Source organism: Sinocyclocheilus grahami, unplaced genomic scaffold (assembly GCF_001515645.1).
Source record: "Sinocyclocheilus grahami isolate Dianchi unplaced genomic scaffold, SAMN03320097.WGS_v1.1 scaffold1361.1, whole genome shotgun sequence".
NCBI classification, from domain to species: domain Eukaryota; kingdom Metazoa; phylum Chordata; class Actinopteri; order Cypriniformes; family Cyprinidae; genus Sinocyclocheilus; species Sinocyclocheilus grahami.
The window spans coordinates 145,381-163,750 of NW_015506540.1; the positions used below are offsets into that span (position 1 = coordinate 145,381).

General features: G+C 37.7%; 2 protein-coding genes across 3 annotated transcripts; both read left to right on the top strand.

Annotated features, from left to right (window-relative positions):
- Positions 1 to 1,330: 1,330 nt before the first annotated feature.
- On the top strand, positions 1,331 to 4,217 carry LOC107569577 (nucleoplasmin ATPase-like). Of its 2 annotated transcripts, none has more exons than XM_016255694.1 (6): positions 1,331 to 1,367; positions 1,469 to 1,706; positions 1,794 to 1,876; positions 3,261 to 3,371; positions 3,539 to 3,632; positions 3,914 to 4,217. In XM_016255694.1, exons 2-6 carry the CDS (start codon positions 1,607 to 1,609, stop codon positions 3,970 to 3,972), a joined length of 447 nt encoding a protein of 148 aa, XP_016111180.1. In that variant the 5' UTR covers positions 1,331 to 1,367; positions 1,469 to 1,606; the 3' UTR covers positions 3,973 to 4,217. The 2 variants fall into 2 exon arrangements, with proteins under 2 accessions (XP_016111180.1, XP_016111179.1); XM_016255693.1 differs by having other exon boundaries at positions 1,341 to 1,379.
- Positions 4,218 to 4,474: 257 nt separating this feature from the next.
- Positions 4,475 to 18,111, top strand: got1l1 (glutamic-oxaloacetic transaminase 1 like 1). The gene is made up of 8 exons (XM_016255695.1): positions 4,475 to 4,590; positions 6,585 to 6,766; positions 8,979 to 9,102; positions 9,677 to 9,894; positions 10,949 to 11,099; positions 11,229 to 11,388; positions 17,433 to 17,575; positions 17,749 to 18,111. Exons 1-8 carry the CDS (start codon positions 4,479 to 4,481, stop codon positions 17,886 to 17,888), a joined length of 1,230 nt encoding a protein of 409 aa, XP_016111181.1. The 5' UTR covers positions 4,475 to 4,478; the 3' UTR covers positions 17,889 to 18,111.
- Positions 18,112 to 18,370: the final 259 nt, after the last annotated feature.

Consider the following 18,370-nt stretch of genomic DNA (forward strand, 5'->3'; position numbering starts at 1 on the left):
CACTGCCACAGTGAGCCAGTCTGTAAAAGTCAAGATAACAAGAAGCATGTGCATGCTTTAGACAGAAAGATAACAAATTAATAAAAACTGTTGTTCAATCAGTGCTTGACATGTGAATCAGAAGTCAGTAGTTTCTTTTTGAAACACAAGTTGGTCATTTTTAGAGTTATAATAATCGCACATCGTGAATCACACCCTTTGACCCATAGATCGATACATATTTAAAAGACGGCTGTGATCTGAAAGATTATGATTTAAAGATACTGAAGTCAAAACCATACAGAGAGAGAGAGAGAGAGAGAGAGAGAGAGAGACTTTTGACTTTTAACACACTTTATTAAAACATCTAAAAACAAAAAAACAAATATACCCCACACATATCACATTGCAATGTGTTCAGGAGACATGTATATACAGTATACATATATATACACATACATAAAAAAAAATAATTAAAAAAAATAATAAAAAAAACATCCTAATCAAAAAGACAACCATATATCACCAATTAAACATTATTTCGCCATCCTCACAAAGTGTCAGTAAAGCTCCGTTTGCACACCATTTGAACTCAAACTCAAGCAAGTTATTTGTCAATTGAAAGAATCTATGTTCTACTCTTATTCTGGATTCCACCAAAGCAGTAAAAAGCGGAAGAATATTTATATTTCGTCCTTCAGCAGCCAGTCTACATGACTTCCAAATATTCGACCAAAAGGGTGCTTCTACTAAATACTGAGCAAAGGGTCTGAATACTTAGGACCATGTGATATTTCAGTTTTTCTTTTTTAATAAATCTGCAAAAATGTCAACAATTCTGTGTTTTTCTGTCAATATGGGGTGCTGTGTGTAAATTAATGCTTAAAAAAATTAACTTAAATTATTTTAGCAAATGGCTGCAATATAACAGAGTGAAAAATTTAAGGGGGTCTGAATACTTTCTGTACCCACTGTATATATAAATTTATAAAAATATATTAAAAAGAGCGAGATTACTACGAAAAACGGATTACTCAAATGTAATTAGCTGTTATAATTTGCATGCTTTTTTATATGCTTATACTTGATTAAAACTGACAAAAAATGTTAAAGCTTTAAACTAACCATTTTCTCAAATGAGTGCATAAGCGTTACATTTAATACATAAATAAAAATATAACGCTAATAACAAAGAAGTAAAAATGAACGCAAACTAAGTTAATAAAGTAGCCTGTTTCAAAAATCAGCTGTCCTCGGGCAGCAAACTTGACCAGCAGTGCTCTTGCGCCCTCTAGTGTCTGGTGAAGCGCGTCACACGCTCAGCCAAAAACACCTGCTCTTCATCAATTTACCTGATCCGCGTGCAGTGTTTTCCTCGCCGCTTACAGGTGTGCGTCGATGTGAGCAGCGCTTTTTATAGTAAATCATTGTAGCTGTTCAGTCCTCGCTGCAGGTACTGATCTTGACTGTCCCTTGATTATTTTACCAGGAATATTAAACGTCCCTTAGTTAACAAGCATTTACGATTGAGGCCGAGCTGACTCGTTTAGGCGGAGAACAGGTGCAGAAAGATTCCCAGATTCTCTTCTCAAGCCGTTTGAGCTGAACAGCGTTTGTGCTGGCTGAAATGACAAGCTGCTTGATTGAAAATGACTCTGTAGCTTCAATCAGTCTGTCTGAATTATCCAGCTCATCATCTGTGTCTGACAGAGCAAGTGTTCACTGGGGTAAGAGCACTTCTGTCCTGTACAACGAGCCTTTTCAGTTGCCTAAATGGTTTTGCCTGCTTTTACTTGCTCTTTCTTTCCTGAAAGGTTGTGTACTCAGTGGTTCTGAGACCACGGCTGTCTTTAAAGCTGAAAATGACCTTCTGGAGAACCAGTTTTTCATCAAAACGGTAACCTAGGTTTGAGCCTCAACCCACCCCAGCCTGGAAACTCCCAACATTTACTCACCTTCATGTCGTTACAAACACTTGTGACTTTTTTTTCTTTTTCTTTCGTGGCGTTTGTTGTTCAGTTTTTCCTCCAGTGCGCTGTTAATCGTTGTGACCGGATCGGTGATTTAATGGTTTGATCTCGAGTACCGTGAACGACTCGAGTTTAGTGAACGAAGCATCGCATCATTCGATTCATCATTCCGATTCAATTGACTCATTCATTGAGTCGATTCTTTTCATTCATGAATCGAATGTAGCTCATCAGCATGCAAAGGCAGCCGTTTTTGTCGTATTTATTAGCCTCAAACCCACCCCAGCATGGAAACTCCCAACATTTACTCACCTTCATGTCGTTACAAACACTTGTGACTTTTTTTCTTTTTCTTTCGTGGCGTTTGTTGTTCAGTTTTTCCTCCAGTGCGCTGTTAATCGTTGTGACCGGATCGGTGATTTAATGGTTTGATCTCGAGTACCGTGAACGACTCGAGTTTAGTGAACGAAGCATCGCATCATTCGATTCATCATTCCGATTCAATTGACTCATTCATTGAGTCGATTCTTTTCATTCATGAATCGAATGTAGCTCATCAGCATGCAAAGGCAGCCGTTTTTGTCGTATTTATTTAATTGGATTTTATTTTTGTTTATAATTAATCTTTCATCGACGGGCAAAACTCTTGAAATAATTTGCCAAAGCAGGTTAAAAAAAAAAAAAGTGTCAGGGCCTGGAGCTACTTCATAAGCATTTATGAAACTTGTATGATGATGTGTGATATTCAGCTGTCTTTCCAGTTAGCTCTTAATAGTTGTGACTGGATCGTTGATTTAATGATTAGAACTCGAGTACTGGATTTGTGAACAAGCATCGCATCATTCGATTCATTGAATCAATCTTCTCAGTCAATTCTTTTCATTCAGGATTCGAACATTGCTCATCAACATGCGAAGGCAGCCATGTTTGTCACTGATTTGCTGGGATTTGTTTCTTCATGCATACATTAATTCATTTAGCCTATTTATTCATGACTTGATTTGCAGAAGTTATTAAAAACCGTAATGCATCAGAGTCTGAAGTTCTTTATAGCAGTTTATGAAGCTTAATATATATATAATTTTGTAGTCCACATTCACTTTCATTATAAAAGACTGTCCCGGATATTTGTGAAGTTCACCATTTGTGTTTATGGGTCATTTACATTTCGGTACATGTGAGTAAATTACTTTAATGTTTACATTTTATCTATTAAAAAGTGTATGAGGGAGCCTGATAACCTACACTCACGTCCATAGTCTTCAACAGTTGCATCATCACACTGAAATGACTACATTTCTATTGTCATAGATATGTCTTAGTGAGGAGGCAGGAGACGAGATGCATATCGTGGCTGTCTGTGACGGTGTCGGAGCTTCCAAACCATTGCCCGTTGCCACCCTCCGCCACTGTATGCCAATGGTGAATTATTATTATTGTGACTGATAGTTTGATTGATTGAAAGACTCCAGAAACTGTTAACTCTCTCTCTCTTTATATATGTATGCGTGTATATATGTGTGTGTGTGTATATATATATATACACACACACACACACACTGAATGAGTGGATATTTATGTTGTTGCAGATCAGTTTTCCTGGTTTGGAGCTAATTCCCCCTGTCACCTTTAAACTGTGCTCGGGTAAAGGACCTGTGTTCATCTCTGCTCAGCATATAACATGTAAGAGCTTGCATTGGAATACTTGTATTCTGTTTTATGCTTTTCAGGGTTGGGCAAACCCCAGCTCCTTGTTAATTCACAAGTGCTGACTGGACATTTGAATTGCAGTGACAGGAAGATTTTAGCGAACTGCAGTTCAAAAGTTTCAACATGGTTACACAGCCAAGCAGTAGTTTCCCGATTGATTGCATACATTAATACTGTGAAAACAAACAAAGTTTTAATTCTAAATGGTGCTCAACCATGCCATTTCTAAAAATTCATTTTTTGTGTGTGTGCAGTGAATCCCATTGAAATGACAGAGGGGGAGGAGGAGGAGGATGAGGATGAGGATGATTAAATGCCAGCAATGAGCTTATTTTGACCATCTGAACCATAATGGGTCCTGTGGGACAATGATTGTGCACCCTGTCAGTATTTGATGCTAAAACATCACCGTGTCAACGTTGAAGAACTGTATTAACTGCAAGTGTTTTAATGCTAATAATAAAATGACTAATAAAATATCACTCTCACAGTGTAAATAATGGCACAATTTTATCTTACGTACTTTTCCTTATCTGCAGAATGAGATGCATACCTAATTGTACACAATGTAAACAAGAAATAAAGTATATTCTATTGGTAAAATATTTGTGAATCCCACTTTTGGCATAATGTTAATTATAAAATGTATTTTAATTTCTAAGTTTGATTTCTAGCATGGAGAGGGTATGGCAGAGTTGATGTGAGCCGTTGCTAGGAAACAGTCACGCATCTAAGCAACAGACAGTAAGTAAACAAACCCTTGCAGTTGTCATTGTGCTAGAGCTGCTGAACGAGTCGTGTTTACGGCGAGGAAAGAAGATGTCTGCTCGCTCGGCGTTTGATGGCGCCGTGTTCATGGCGTCCCAGATGAAGCTTCTGGAAGATTTCAAGCGAGACGCGCACCCTGATAAAGTGAATCTCGCAGGGAGGGGTGAGTGGTGTACTGCCTCTGGCCCACACTGGACACAGAATACCCACTGCCTCTAATAATGATCTTCACATACAAGAAACTTATGAAATCAAAATGTAATTTTAGCTCGTGCTAGACTCTTAAGGCCGTTTACATGCTAAATGTAAATAAAAATGTCAGAAATACAGGAAAATGGACCAAACTAATTGATGACGCACTCTGCACGAGTTGCTAGTTTTGTGCTTTTTTTCTTGCAAAAAATGGTCTATTCTCAAGGAATACTTCACCCTAAACAAGTCATTTACACTACAGGTTAAAAGTCTGGAATTTATAAGTTTTTTTTTTTTTTTTTATCAAAAAGTTTAAGTAGTTATGCTCACGAAGTCTGAATTTGTAAAATATTATTATAATTTAAAATAACTCTTTATTTTATTATATTTTTGTGATGTCAAAGCTGAATTTTCAGCATAATTACGCCAGTCTTTAGTATTACATGATCATTCAGAAATCATTTTAATGTGGTAATTTGGTATTTTAAATTTTTATATATATCAATGCTGAAAAATTTGTGTAAACAGTCATACTTTTTTGTCAGGATTATTGAGGAACAAAGTTCACAGCATTTAACTGAAATTGGAATCTTTTGTAACATTATAAGTGTCTTTACTGTCACTTTTCATTAACGTGTCCTTTAATGTGTTTTTTAAATGTTAATTTCTTTAATAATAATAATAAATCGTACCCCAAACTTACCTCAAAATATTAAGCAGTACAACAGTTTTCAACATTGATAATAAGAAATGTTTCTTGAGCATCAAATCCGCATATTAGAATGATTTCTGAAGGATCAAAATAAGGCACAATCTACTATGTTAATATGAAAGAATTTTGTTTTTTTTTTACGTGCATTTTAAATTACGCATTGTGTTTTCGGGTTACAGGGTTACAATGGATGATGGATGATGTCCTGAAAGATTTTCCATTTTTCTTACAGTATACTAACTGATCAACAATCGCAGGTACAAGCTACTAACAAAGTGTATCATAAATAAACAATTATTCAATTATCAAATTATTCAATTATATTAAATTGAACAATTGCAAATAGCAGCTAACTCAATTCTCGTGATGTGTGTACTGCTAGGCATCAGTGGTTTCCTCTTTTTGCGTAATTTGGATGGAAAATGTGTGCCTTTTTATTGTCTGAGTCACTTATCAAAAGTTGCTAAAGGTTGCCAAATCAATTTTTAAAATTACTAAATTTGTTGCTAGGTGCTTTTGGAAGGAAAAAGTTGCTAGGGTAGTCTGAAAAGTTGCTAAATTTAGCAACAAAATTGCAAAATTGGCAACACTGACGACAGTGACCGTTGGCGAGTATGTGGGCGTGTCAAGCGATGCGAGTCAAGCGACAAAAGTTAAGAATTGTTTAACTTTGAAATGAACAGCGAATTTCGCGAGCGACAACCAATAGGAGTGAAGAATCTGTCGAGTTCAGGGAAAACAGGACAGATTTCCTGAGCGATTTCACTGTTTTTTATGATTTTACTGTAACCACATACATGGATATAAAAAAACATGATGCATAGAAAAGAAACTGTTGGCTGTTGAAGAGAGTTTGATTCATACATTGATGGTTAGTTGTTATTTATATGATGCAGTGAGCAGTTTAGCTCCGGTTAATGATTTAATGCACGGGCACTGCTGTAGTTTATATAACAACATTCTCCAACAGCAGAATGGTACTTTTATTTCGTTTAAGTCTAATTCCTAGTCATATTAGAATGATATCTTCATTTTAAAGGCAATATATATAGTTTGTGATTGCATTTTATATGTCCAGACTTGCAGTCTACCAATAACATTACAGCGACAGCAGTAGGAACGCCCACAAGCGTCTTCACAGCACAGAGTCTAGCGATATACAGCGGAAAAAGTCGCTGGCAGTGTGAACGGGGCTTAATGCACACACAACTCTGCCCGTTTACAATCAAATGTACGTTTCTATCTTTCTATAGAGTATGTTGGAGAGCATGGGCACACCACATGGCTTCCTCCTGTACGAAAAATCAAGCAGCAAATTTCCACAGACCCGACTCTAACCCCAGAGTACACACACATCCTTGGGATCCCAGAATTCACCAGAAGGGCAACTCAACTTGCATTGGGCAAAGATAGCCCTGCCATTGTGGAAAGCAGGGTAACATCTTTTTAATTATTTATCTTTCTATAAAATATATTCCCACAATTGTTGAAAGCTCACGTTAATCCCCAGTCTCGACTGTGATCAACAGTGACTCGCAAGCTGAATACACTGATAGCGTGCAGGAGGCTTGGTACATACCCACTGTGTAGTTTGTTTGTAGATGGTGTAAAGCCGGTTGCCTTTACCGCTATCTGGAAATGTCAGTGCAAGCTGTAAACCGCATATAGCTTTTGATTATTGAACTACAGAGATGATGTGACGCAAATGGATTAGTCACCCATGTCAAACAATAGAAATATTTGTGCTGAATGGAAACTAACCTCCACTGATCACTTTACTATTAATAGACTGGTTAGTTAATATTCAGGTTAAGACAATTATAGGCCTGACACAATGCCCAGTTTTCAACCTTAAGCAACCTTAACCAATTTCCTTAAACCTTAAAGGGATAGTTCACCCAAAAATGAAAATTTGATGTTTATCTGCTTACCCCCAGGGCATCCAAAATGTAGGTGACTTTGTTTCTTCAGTAGAACACAAATGATGATTTTTAACTCCAGCCGTTGCAGTCTATCAGTCGTATAATGCATGGCAATGATAACAAAATCTATGAGAGTAAAAAAAAAACATGCACAGACAAATCCAAATTAAACCCTGCGGCTCGTGACAACACATTGATGTCCTAAGACACGAAACGATCGGTTTGTGCGAGAAACCGAACAGTATTTATATCATATTTTACCATTTGTGTTCTACTAAAGAAACAAAGTCACCTACATCTTGAATGCCCTGGGGGTAAGCAGATAAACATTACATTTTCATTTTTGGGTGAACTACCCCTTTAAGCTTTTTGACCAGATGGAACAAGCAAATCCACATGATTTAAACGAGGAATGCAGAGCAATGATTTCCTACCAGGGCTCATGCGTACCCCAGGGGGTGCTTAAGGTTGTTAAACCTATAAAACAGAAATTGTGACCTTTGGTTTCTTTTATACATAAATTTGACATTTGGTCTTTCTCAGAAAAAGTTTCTCCAGAAAAAAGTCCCCCAGAACGGTCAAAACTTGTGACAGACAAACAAGCTCAGGTGTCTTATTATGGTGAGCCTGTTTTTCATGCACAGTCAGGATTGGGCATCATGCCCAGTGCAAAGGCAGGGCACATGTGTCCACAAACTTATGTTTGAGTCGACTTAATTTTGAATGCAACTTCCAAAAAATGTTATCTTTGATTATTAAAATGTATAATTTACATGTACGCATTTCACACACAATGTTTTTGTATTTACAGCACTGCTTTTTCCATGTTTTCTATTTTACAATGTTGTTCAGTTGTTTTTCCAACATTTCACAATTGTGCTGTCTCACACGACACGGTTTTCTAAAAAATGCTGCGCTCCAAGTTAAAAGTAGTTCAAGTCATGAAAACTCTCGAATAGTTTTAGCATATTAATTTATATGACTGTTAGTGTATTTACTATTTGCCAATTAGAAGACCAAATACACCAAATGCACGCTGCTGCAGAGCAAATATGGACTTCTTACTGCCAACAGACACCCAGACATATTGCTGTGAGCATAAATTCTGTAGCAGTTCTAGACAGGTGGAGATGGGGGAGGTGGAGGGTTTCAGAGGAACTGCACTGCAGGAACAGCTTACAGCGAACGCTGAACCAGACTAATTAAATACTAAGCAAGCAATCTCATTGGCCGGTCAGCTTGTGCCATGTAGTAAATTATGTAGTTGCTAGCAGATTGCATGTAAAGGACCTGCCATCTAGCATTTTATGACTGAAATAGATATTTCAACTTTTTAAAAATATCTGTAGACCCGCTTTTTTTTTTAAACACAAAAAAAAGTGATCTGCGCAAATGGTCTCTTGCAGTATCTTGCACCAATGGACCAAGAACTCCTAAAATTCTTGACATCCCTGTACACATTATTAATTTGTTTTGGTTGTTTTCATTTAATGTGAATCAGGAATAATAATATTAAAAATGTCCACTTTTGTCAAATCAATGATTTTTGTATTTTTGTATCTTCTATAGTATCAACATACTTCTGGTTTGGCATTAATTAAAGGCTATTTGAGCCTTGCTGAGGGGGCGAATAAGACAAAAAGGAGTTTGGAAGTACTTGTTTTGTGGATTAGATTTAGTTTCCAAATCACCCACTCAGATTAAATTTGTTTGGAAATGTGGTAGGTGTTCGGCATCCAAACAGTTGGATGTACTGGAGCAGTGCGTTTGGGTGCTGAGTTACTGAGATCCTGCTACTGTTCAAGCTCTTCCTGGAGTGGACCCATCTTGCTCTCCTCTCCCTGTGATGGTGGGTACAAAATGTACACATGCAATGCAGAGTTTGTTCTATTATATAGAATGTTCAAGGGTCAGTCGCACTAACTTTGACATAAAGGGGCATTAAGTTACACCTTACTCACTTCTAAATATTTTTGAGTTGCATCTACAAAACTTGACCATTAAAAGATTAAACTTAAATCTACATATAAACTAAATACCAGGAGTAATGTCTGCAATAAAAAAATAGCAGATTGACTGAATTGCATAAGCTTGTTTTGCCTGGCAGACTTCCTTAGACATATGACATATGTTGATGTTTACACGTTTAGGCTTAAATTCCAAGTGAGAGAACATTAAGTGTATAAATTACTTTGTTAGACAAACCTAACCTAAATAATGTGCCTTTGTGTGCGTTGGTCTGTGTTGTGCTTGTGCATGTCAAATAAAATTGAGAAATGTCATATTATTCCAATAACTTGCGAATGGCTGGTGTAACACTACCCAGTAGTTTTAGAACAAACCTAAAGATGAACCCTACAAATATTTGAGTTTTGAATATGCAGTTGTAGCACATGTATTCATTTCTCTATCATTTCTTGAAGACTCACTGGCAGGCACCTTTAAGGCAGCAGGAATTGAAGATGTGCAATATTACCGGTACTGGGATGCAGAATCCAATGGAGTGTGTGTGGAAAACATGCTGTATGACTTGGAGAACGCTCCGGAACAATGTGTGGTGGTCCTGTTTGCTTCAGGCCACCGTCCCACCGGTGCTGAACTTTCTCAGGAGGACTGGAAACGTGTGGCTGAGGTCATGGTGGTACGGTTTCACAATAAAACACGAAATCAAGATTAGAAACTCTTTCCCGATTGGGTAGAGTGAGAGAGTTCAATAATTTATAGCATTCATTATCAGGTGTGTAAGGCTAGTTAGACCTTTCAGGGTAAGATCAAATTTACTTCAGCTTCACTAAACACCTCACCATGAGGATGAGAGACTTTCTGAAGTTTTTAAACACTTTCTTTCACATTTTCCTATCCATAATTCATCGTCTCTATGCACTCTTGATAAAACAAGTAAACAAATAGTTATGGTTAATAAACGCTATCAGATGTATAGGGTACAACAGCACTAAAGGCACACCTTAAGGAAGATGTGCTTTTCACTGCTTGCATAGTGCATGACTGCAGAAAAACAACAAATATTTTATTATATGATATGATGAATGTATCATTTTTAAATATAATGGCTCCATTATAAATATTGTGATTACCTTTAAGGTGGACACCAAACTTAATAAATTGTATTAACCATCTTAATTTAACCATTTCATGTTGACAAATGGAAAAAATCGTCCATCTATTTATTATCATGTTCATTATTGTACCTTTAAGGATGCTTATATATATATATATTCAAAATAAAAAAATATTAGATAATTTGATTCTCATTAGCTACATAAATCTATAACATTAAAAAATTAAATATTAGATCTAATTAGTGCAGAATCAACTTTGCATTGCTGCCCACAATCCCATCAAAGATCAGCCAAATTTACAGATGCAATATGAAACGTGGATGTTTAGGAAAGTGTTGCAAGTTTTTGTGCCACCTAATGGTTTAAAGGAGAATAAAATCAAATTTGCCTATTACCCTGGTGCGCTTTTAGTCCTGTTGAAACCCTAATACTAGACTGACCATTAATGGTTTTGATCTCATCGTGATTAGTTTATATATAGCATAGTTCAAGCTTTTATCACTAATATCCACAGAGTGGGTGAGTAGTGTTTGATATATAATGGTTCCTTGAATGAAGCACCTGTTAAGCAAAAGTCAGTCTCTCAATCCCATTCTGTCTCTTTCTCTTGATTAGAAGCGCCAGTTATTTGCATTCTTCTTGATGTCTGCCCAAGGCTTGTGCAGTGGTTCTCTTGAACAAGATGCCTGGCCTGTTCGTCACTGCGTGTCTTTGGGGCTTGAACTTCTCTGTGCTCAATCTTTTTCTCACAACTTTGGCCTTTATGGTGCGTTTTGTAACCATTTGTAACTGAACTATAGTTTAGATATTACTCCAAAAACATGTCTAAATGTGATTTACTCATGAGTAAATAATCTTGGGCTACTAGAATTATATTGGATATTCACGTTGACAGGCGAGAGAGTGGGGCATCTTCTCTGCGTTTTAAAGCAGAACCTGCTGGCTGTACAATCTCAAGCTGAGAAACTTGTTCAGACGCTTTGGTCCTGCCCACCGATGGAAGGGGCCAGGGTGGTTGCCACCGTATTAAGTAATCCTGCCCATCTAGCTGACTGGTAAGACTTAATCCCTTCATTCACCTCTGCTCTAGTTTGTTGCTAGTCCAGCATTCTAATAAGCCTGGCATTGTACACTACAGTGGGTAAAGAATCGCCACTCTTTAAAATAATCACATTTTGTTGCTTTGCAGCCTGAAATGAAGATGGGCACACTTTTTGTTTTATCCAGCTGCATTTACTCAATGCAACTTATAACATCCAAGTGAAAGATATAACACCAATATTTCAGAAAAAAAATAAAATAATAACAAAATCACTGAGTTGGAAAAAGGATCACCCCCTTGTGTCGGTATTTTGTTGAACCACCTTTTGATTTAATTACAGCCTTTAGTCTGTTGGGATATGTTGTCTCTCTTCTTCCCATTGACAACTTTCTGGCAGAGGGCAGCAGATTTTCTTCAAGAATTTGAAGGTATTTTGCCCCATGAATTTTTCCTTCAATCCTGAGAAGTGCTCCAGTCCCTGCTGCAGAGAAACACCCCCAGAACAGGATATTACCACCTCCATGCTTTACTATAGGAATGGGGTTATTTGGATGGTGAGCTTTATTTGATTTCCGCCCGATATATTGTTTGGTGTTGAGGACAAATAATTAAATTTTAGTCTCATCTGCCTCAGGATCTTCAAGGTGTGTTTTGGCAAAGCTCAGTCTGACTGCATGTGGCCTTTCTTGAGGAGTGGATTTTTTTCTTGCAATCCTCCCATACAAGCCACATGTGTGGAGAATTAGTGATATTATTGTCACATGCACATAATGACCACTCTTTGTCATAAATTTCTGCAGCTGCTTCAGAGTTGCTGTAGGTCTCTTGGTCGCCTCTCTGACCAGTTTCCTCCGGACTCTTTCATCTAATTTGGAGCGACGTCCTGATCCAGGGAGGATCTGTGTTGTACCAAATACCTTCCACTTCTTATTAGCACTGTGCTTCTAGGCATTGTTAAAGCCTTTGTCATTTTTTTTGTATCCATCTCCTGACTTGTGCCTGTCCACAACTTTATCCTGGAGATCTTTTGACAGTGCCTTGCCACCCACAGTTGATTGTTTGCTTCAGTTGCACTACCAAGGACTGAAATGCTCCAGGAAAGTTATTTTCATGCTGAGCTGATCAAAATGAGCACAGTTGAAAGTCAAATGGCTTTGTGTGCTATTGAGAATGGGATTAGCTACACCTCATTAGTGATGGGAAGTTCGGATCATTTTACCGACTCGGACCTTTGAGTCTCGTTCAGCAAAATGAACAAATCTTTTTTTCGAGTCATTTCATTCATTTCGTTCATTTTAGCAAAATATAATTAAAATGTTACGTGTTACTTCCCTATGGGGAACCCTAATATGTCTAGTACTTACGCAAACGTTGATCACACTACAAACAATACAAAACTGCTATAAGAAACAGAAAAGATTAATTCATTGTTTACCTGGGTCTTCAGTCTATGATTAGCTCACCTCACCTCTTACCTGACAAGTCTTCGGGTTTGGGCTTATGGGTCTGTCACGTGATGAATGAACGACTCAAACCCGAAGACTGGAGAGATGAACTAATCAATTCTCTTTCCGGCTCAGACTGCATAGGGTACACTTATGGGGCTGTCACATGATGAACGAACGACTCGGAAAAACCTGAAGACTCGAACCAGGTGAACTACTTGACTAATTCCAGTACAGAACCTATAGGATGTTGCGCATGCGCGACTGAACGAATCACTCCCCGAGACGACTCGTTCTTCCCAAGTCACATTAAAGATTCGTTCAAAATGAACAAATCGTTCAAGAACGACCCAACACTACACCTCATTGAGTTTACAAGTCATTTTTAGGAGGGGGTGATCCTTTTTCACACTCGGTGAGTCTGTTTTTTTTATTATTATTATTATTATAATATGTTGGTGTTATCTTTCACTTGGCTGTTAAAATTTGTTTGGCTGTAACAAAATGTGATTATTTTAAAGGGGGGTGATTCTTTTCTATAGCCACTGTATGCATACAGGTGCATCTCAATAAATTAGAATGTCGTGGAAAAGTTCATTTATTTCAGTAATTCAACTCAAATTGTGAAACTCGTGTATTAAATAAATTCAATGCACACAGACTGAAGTAGTTTAAGTCTTTGGTTCTTTTAATTGTGATGATTTTGGCTCACATTTAACAAAAACCCACCAATTCACTATCTCAACAAATTAGAATACTTCATAAGACCAATAAAAAAAACATTTTTAGTGAATTGTTGGCCTTCTGGAAAGTATGTTAATTTACTGTACATGTACTCAATACTTGGTAGGGGCTCATTTTGCTTTAATTACTGCCTCAATTCAGCGTGGCATGGAGGTGATCAGTTTGTGGCACTGCTGAGGTGGTATGGAAGCCCAGGTTGCTTTGATAGCGGCCTTCAGGTCATCTGCATTGTTGGTCTGGTGTCTCTCATCTTCCTCTTGACAATACCCCATAGATTCTCTATGGAGTTCAGGTCTGGTGAGTTTGCTGGCCAATCAAGCACACCAACACCATGGTCATTTAACCAACTTTTGGTGCTTTTGGCAGTGTGGGCAGGTGCCAAATCCTGCTGGAAAATGAAATCAGCATCTTCAAAAAGCTGGTCAGCAGAAGGAAGCATGAAGTGCTCCAAAATGTCTTGGTAAACGGGTGCAGTGACGTATTAAAGATTCGTTCAAAATGAACAAATCGTTCAAGAACGACCCAACACTACACCTCATTGAGTTTACAAGTCATTTTTAGGAGGGGGTGATCCTTTTTCACACTCGGTGAGTCTGTTTTTTTTATTATTATTATTATTATAATATGTTGGTGTTATCTTTCACTTGGCTGTTAAAATTTGTTTGGCTGTAACAAAATGTGATTATTTTAAAGGGGGGTGATTCTTTTCTATAGCCACTGTATGCATACAGGTGCATCTCAATAAATTAGAATGTCGTGGAAAGTTTTTGTGAAATTAAAATAACCAAAGACTTAAACTACTTCAGTCTGTGTGCATTGAATTTATTTAATACACGATTTTCACAATTTGAGTTGTATTACTGAAATAAATGAACTTTTCCACGACATTCTAATTTATTGAGATGCACCTGTATTGTTGGCTTTGAAATTGCTTATGTTCCTCTATTTATTTACAGCATTGTGTATTGTCATAAAGCTTTTAATTGAGATTTTTATTTATTCATTTAAACTAATTACCTAATATATACAGTAGTGACCTCACAAAGTATTTGGATGCTTAAGTCACACTTGGTGTGCATGAATAACAGTACATAAAAGTATCAAACCCAGTGGCATGTGAAAACAAATGAGGTTCCCTATCGATACTTCACTCGTACTGCATCTGCTAAGACGCTATGGGAAAACTCTTTTTTCTCCGATGACTGGAGCTTTTTCAATAACGCATTGTAACTGCACAGCCATTGGTTCGTGCAGTAAATTAAAAAACAAACCAATGGCTCGGCAGCAGTGATGAATTTACTGGTGAAAGGAGCCATAGAAATGGTTCCCCCAGGTCAGAGCGAGTCAGGCTTTACTTCCTCGTCCCCAAAAACGGTGGCAGTCTTCGACCCATCCTCAATCTCAGATGCCTGAACCGTGCCCTTATGAAATGGCCATTCAGGATGATTACTTTGAAACAGATCCTCTCGCAAGTGTGCCCAGGGGACTGGTTCTTTTCTCTGGATCTGAAAGACGCATACTTTCACATCCAGATAGCCCCCCATCACAGACGATTCTTGAGATTCGCCTTCGAGGGAGTGGCATATCAATACATGGTCCTTCTATTCGGACTGTCCCTAGCTCCTCGCACTTTTACGAAGTGCTCCACTCTGAGACAGATGGGAATCCGCATTCTGCACTAGCTTACTCCTCTTTGGGCCTACACTGCCCCATGGGAGTAAGAGCCCATTCGACTAGAGGCATTGCCTCATCTTGGGCTTGGTCTAGCGGTGTGTCCATTGTAGAAATCTGTGCGGCGGTCGGCTAGGCCTCACCTTCCACATTTGCCAGGTTCTATAATCTGGACATCCCGACCTTACAGGCCCGGGTCCTTTCTGCTTAATGGGCTCAGTCTTGCCTCAGGGCAAAAACCAGTCTTAGGCTTGCCTACCTGCGCTCTTGGCCCTCACAGAGTGCCGAGGCTGTAGGTTTTTCTTCCTAGAACGCTTACTTATGGCTGGGCTGACCTCTACTAGTTGAACCCTATTGCCTCCTGCAGGGCTTCCCTGCACAATTACTTGTCCCTCTGGGGCCTTTGTGGTGCTTAAGGCAAGTATGAGTCTTTCCTCTAAGCATAGAACGGCAGGATTGTACTGGTTCCCCATAGCGTCTTAGCAGATGCAGTACGAGTGAAGTATCGATAGGGAACGTACTTGGTTACAAACGTTACCTTGGTTCCCTGAGAAACGGGAACGAGTACTGCGTACTTAGCCATGCTATGCAGCTGCATGACTCAGTCGTTGCTTCAGTCGAAGTAACCTGAGAATCCTATGGCGACATGCCCGCTTATAAAGCCAGATGGCCCCGCGCAGATTGGCAGGCTCTGGCGGGCTTCATCGACATGCAGCTCCACTGCCGAGTCATTGGTTCGTTTTTTTAATTTACTGTATGAACCAATGGCCATGCAGTTACACTGCGTTATTGAAAAAGCTTCAGTCATCAGAGAACAAGGAGTTTTCCCATAGCATCTTAGCAGACGCAGTACTCGTTCCCGTATCTCAGGGAACCGGGGTTACATTTGTAACCGAGTACGTTTTCTCAGAAGTAACTTGAGATTGCTAGCTTTTTTTATCATTTTATACTATGATTTTGGTTTCCTAGTCTAGTTGTTTAACTCTGTGACAAAATGTCAAGTCACCTTTATTTATATAGCGCTTTTAACAATACAGATTGTGTCAAAGCAACTGAACAGCATTAATTAGGAAAATAGTGTGTCAATAATGCAAAATGACAATAGTAAACACAAATTTTTCAGTTAAAGACAGTTCATCAGTGATTCAGTGAAATTGTTTGTTTCTGTATATAAGTTTTGGATGAAATGGTCTACTAAATGCATAAATTCAAATGTAATTTTCCAAAGCATTTTGTATTGTCATAAACCTTTTAATAGTGATTGATTGATTGATTCCTAATTTATTGTGACCTCACAAAGTATTTGGATGCTTAATATGCATGAATGTAATGAAAACTTGTTTCCACCATGGGATTAAAAAAAAATAAAAAGGTGAATGCAAACATTATCTCTCAATTCAGACTTTTTTCTCACAGTTTCAAGGGGGAAAAACACAGAAATGTGATATATATATATATATATATAACACAGAAAAAAAAATTCATTGGGATATATAAACTCTCTCAAAAATTGTCAGAAAAAGTACAAATTATGAGACACAAAGTTGCAATTACCTTTATTTTTTATTATTGTGTTTAGTTTAGTTTTTTAATTCCTTGATGGAAACAAACTTCCATATGAATGCCATTAAATTATAGTACATGCAAAATATGCAAACAAATTATGCTATGATGAGTTTTTCTCAGATTGTATAACTATTTTGCAATCGTTTTTATCAAGCTGCTATGAAGGTGATTTTTAGTAGACGCATGCAGTTAGGCTTCTTTTATTTTCTCTTCCATTTAGTTTGACATTTTGTCACATAATGCAAAGACATTCATACATTGTAAGTGTGGCTTAAGTATACAAACACGTTTTACACGCATGTGGCCATGAATAAACAAAGCCCTTAAAAAAACTCCACTTTAGTATTAGAACATCTGATTGTCACAGTCTCTTTACATCAAAGCTGCCAGAACAGATTAGTTTGTTCTTGACCATGAGAATTTCAGTCAAGCTTAGTGTTCAAATGCAATGGGAAATCAATTACCTCTTAAATAACTATTGCAAATCAAGAAAATCTCGATCTGAACATCACCACTTGTGATTACGATTGAGATGAAAACATGCCCAAGGTTTCTATTCTTTATGCATGAACTGTCCTGAAATTAAAAACTTGTTTTATTATTCAGCAAATGAGTCTGCTGTTTTTCTCAGGCAGGAGAGTGTGAAGGCCATTGCTGAACGCTGCATGCTAATCCGAGAGCGTTTGCGTGAGAGACTGAGGCTTCTGGGTGGTCCGTGGCAGTGGGATCACATAATAAAACCTGGAGGGCTTTATTGCTGTTTTGGACTCAACAGTGAGTGATACATATTACATAATACATGCATATGGTTATTATAGCCTAATGCAACTTTCTTCAATATTTTTGAACTAGCAGTTCAGCATAACAGTGCTAACATTTATAAAGGGGAGCTCAATACATCAGTATACATTTAAATGCGCAATAATCAGTTTCATGTTCTCTATCAGCTCAACAGGTTGACTTCCTGGTTCAGAAGAAACACATCTACTTGTTACCCAATGGGTGTCTGAATGTTAGTGCCATCAACAGCCGTAACCTGGACTATGTTGCTGAATCCATACATCAAGCCTTAAGCTCGAAACGCTGATCTCACTTCACACTAGAACTTCAACTTCATCTGTAGTATGCCTTCAGCTATGTATTGGGAATTTCTGTCTTTGTATATTTCAAATATATTCAAGCGAACTATTAATTTTCTTTGGCTTAACTTTTACCGAAGGCTGTAATGCAGACAGATCTGCAATCAGCATTGCTGGTTTCCTATTTTATAATTATTAGTTATTTGTGATATATTTATAGGTCAGACTGTTTTTGATGGTGCCGAAAGTAACTCATAAGAAATAAAAGAACATCTGTATATCAGTCGCAGTGTGATGCCACTTATCAAGCAACATTCTCACATTTCTCTCCCATACAACAATCAGAAGAATATTCATTACAATATTCACACATCAGTATCCAAAACATGTAATGGCATGGTCTGAAATGAAAGATACCATTTTTTAATCAGCTGTTATTTATTTTCCCCCAGTTTTTGATGGAGATAAAAGCATATATTTTTATGATTTC

Bases quoted from the DNA above. Each gene is read 5' to 3' on its own strand.
- LOC107569577 (XM_016255694.1), top strand. From the start codon at position 1,607: ATGACAAGCTGCTTGATTGAAAATGACTCTGTAGCTTCAATCAGTCTG. The intron at 1,707-1,793 runs GTAAGAGCACTT...CTTTCCTGAAAG, and splicing joins CAGAGCAAGTGTTCACTGGG to GTTGTGTACTCAGTGGTTCT. The intron at 3,372-3,538 runs GTGAATTATTAT...ATGTTGTTGCAG, and splicing joins TCCGCCACTGTATGCCAATG to ATCAGTTTTCCTGGTTTGGA.
- got1l1 (XM_016255695.1), top strand. From the start codon at position 4,479: ATGTCTGCTCGCTCGGCGTTTGATGGCGCCGTGTTCATGGCGTCCCAG. The intron at 4,591-6,584 runs GTGAGTGGTGTA...ATCTTTCTATAG, and splicing joins AGTGAATCTCGCAGGGAGGG to AGTATGTTGGAGAGCATGGG. The intron at 11,389-17,432 runs GTAAGACTTAAT...TGTTTTTCTCAG, and splicing joins CCTGCCCATCTAGCTGACTG to GCAGGAGAGTGTGAAGGCCA.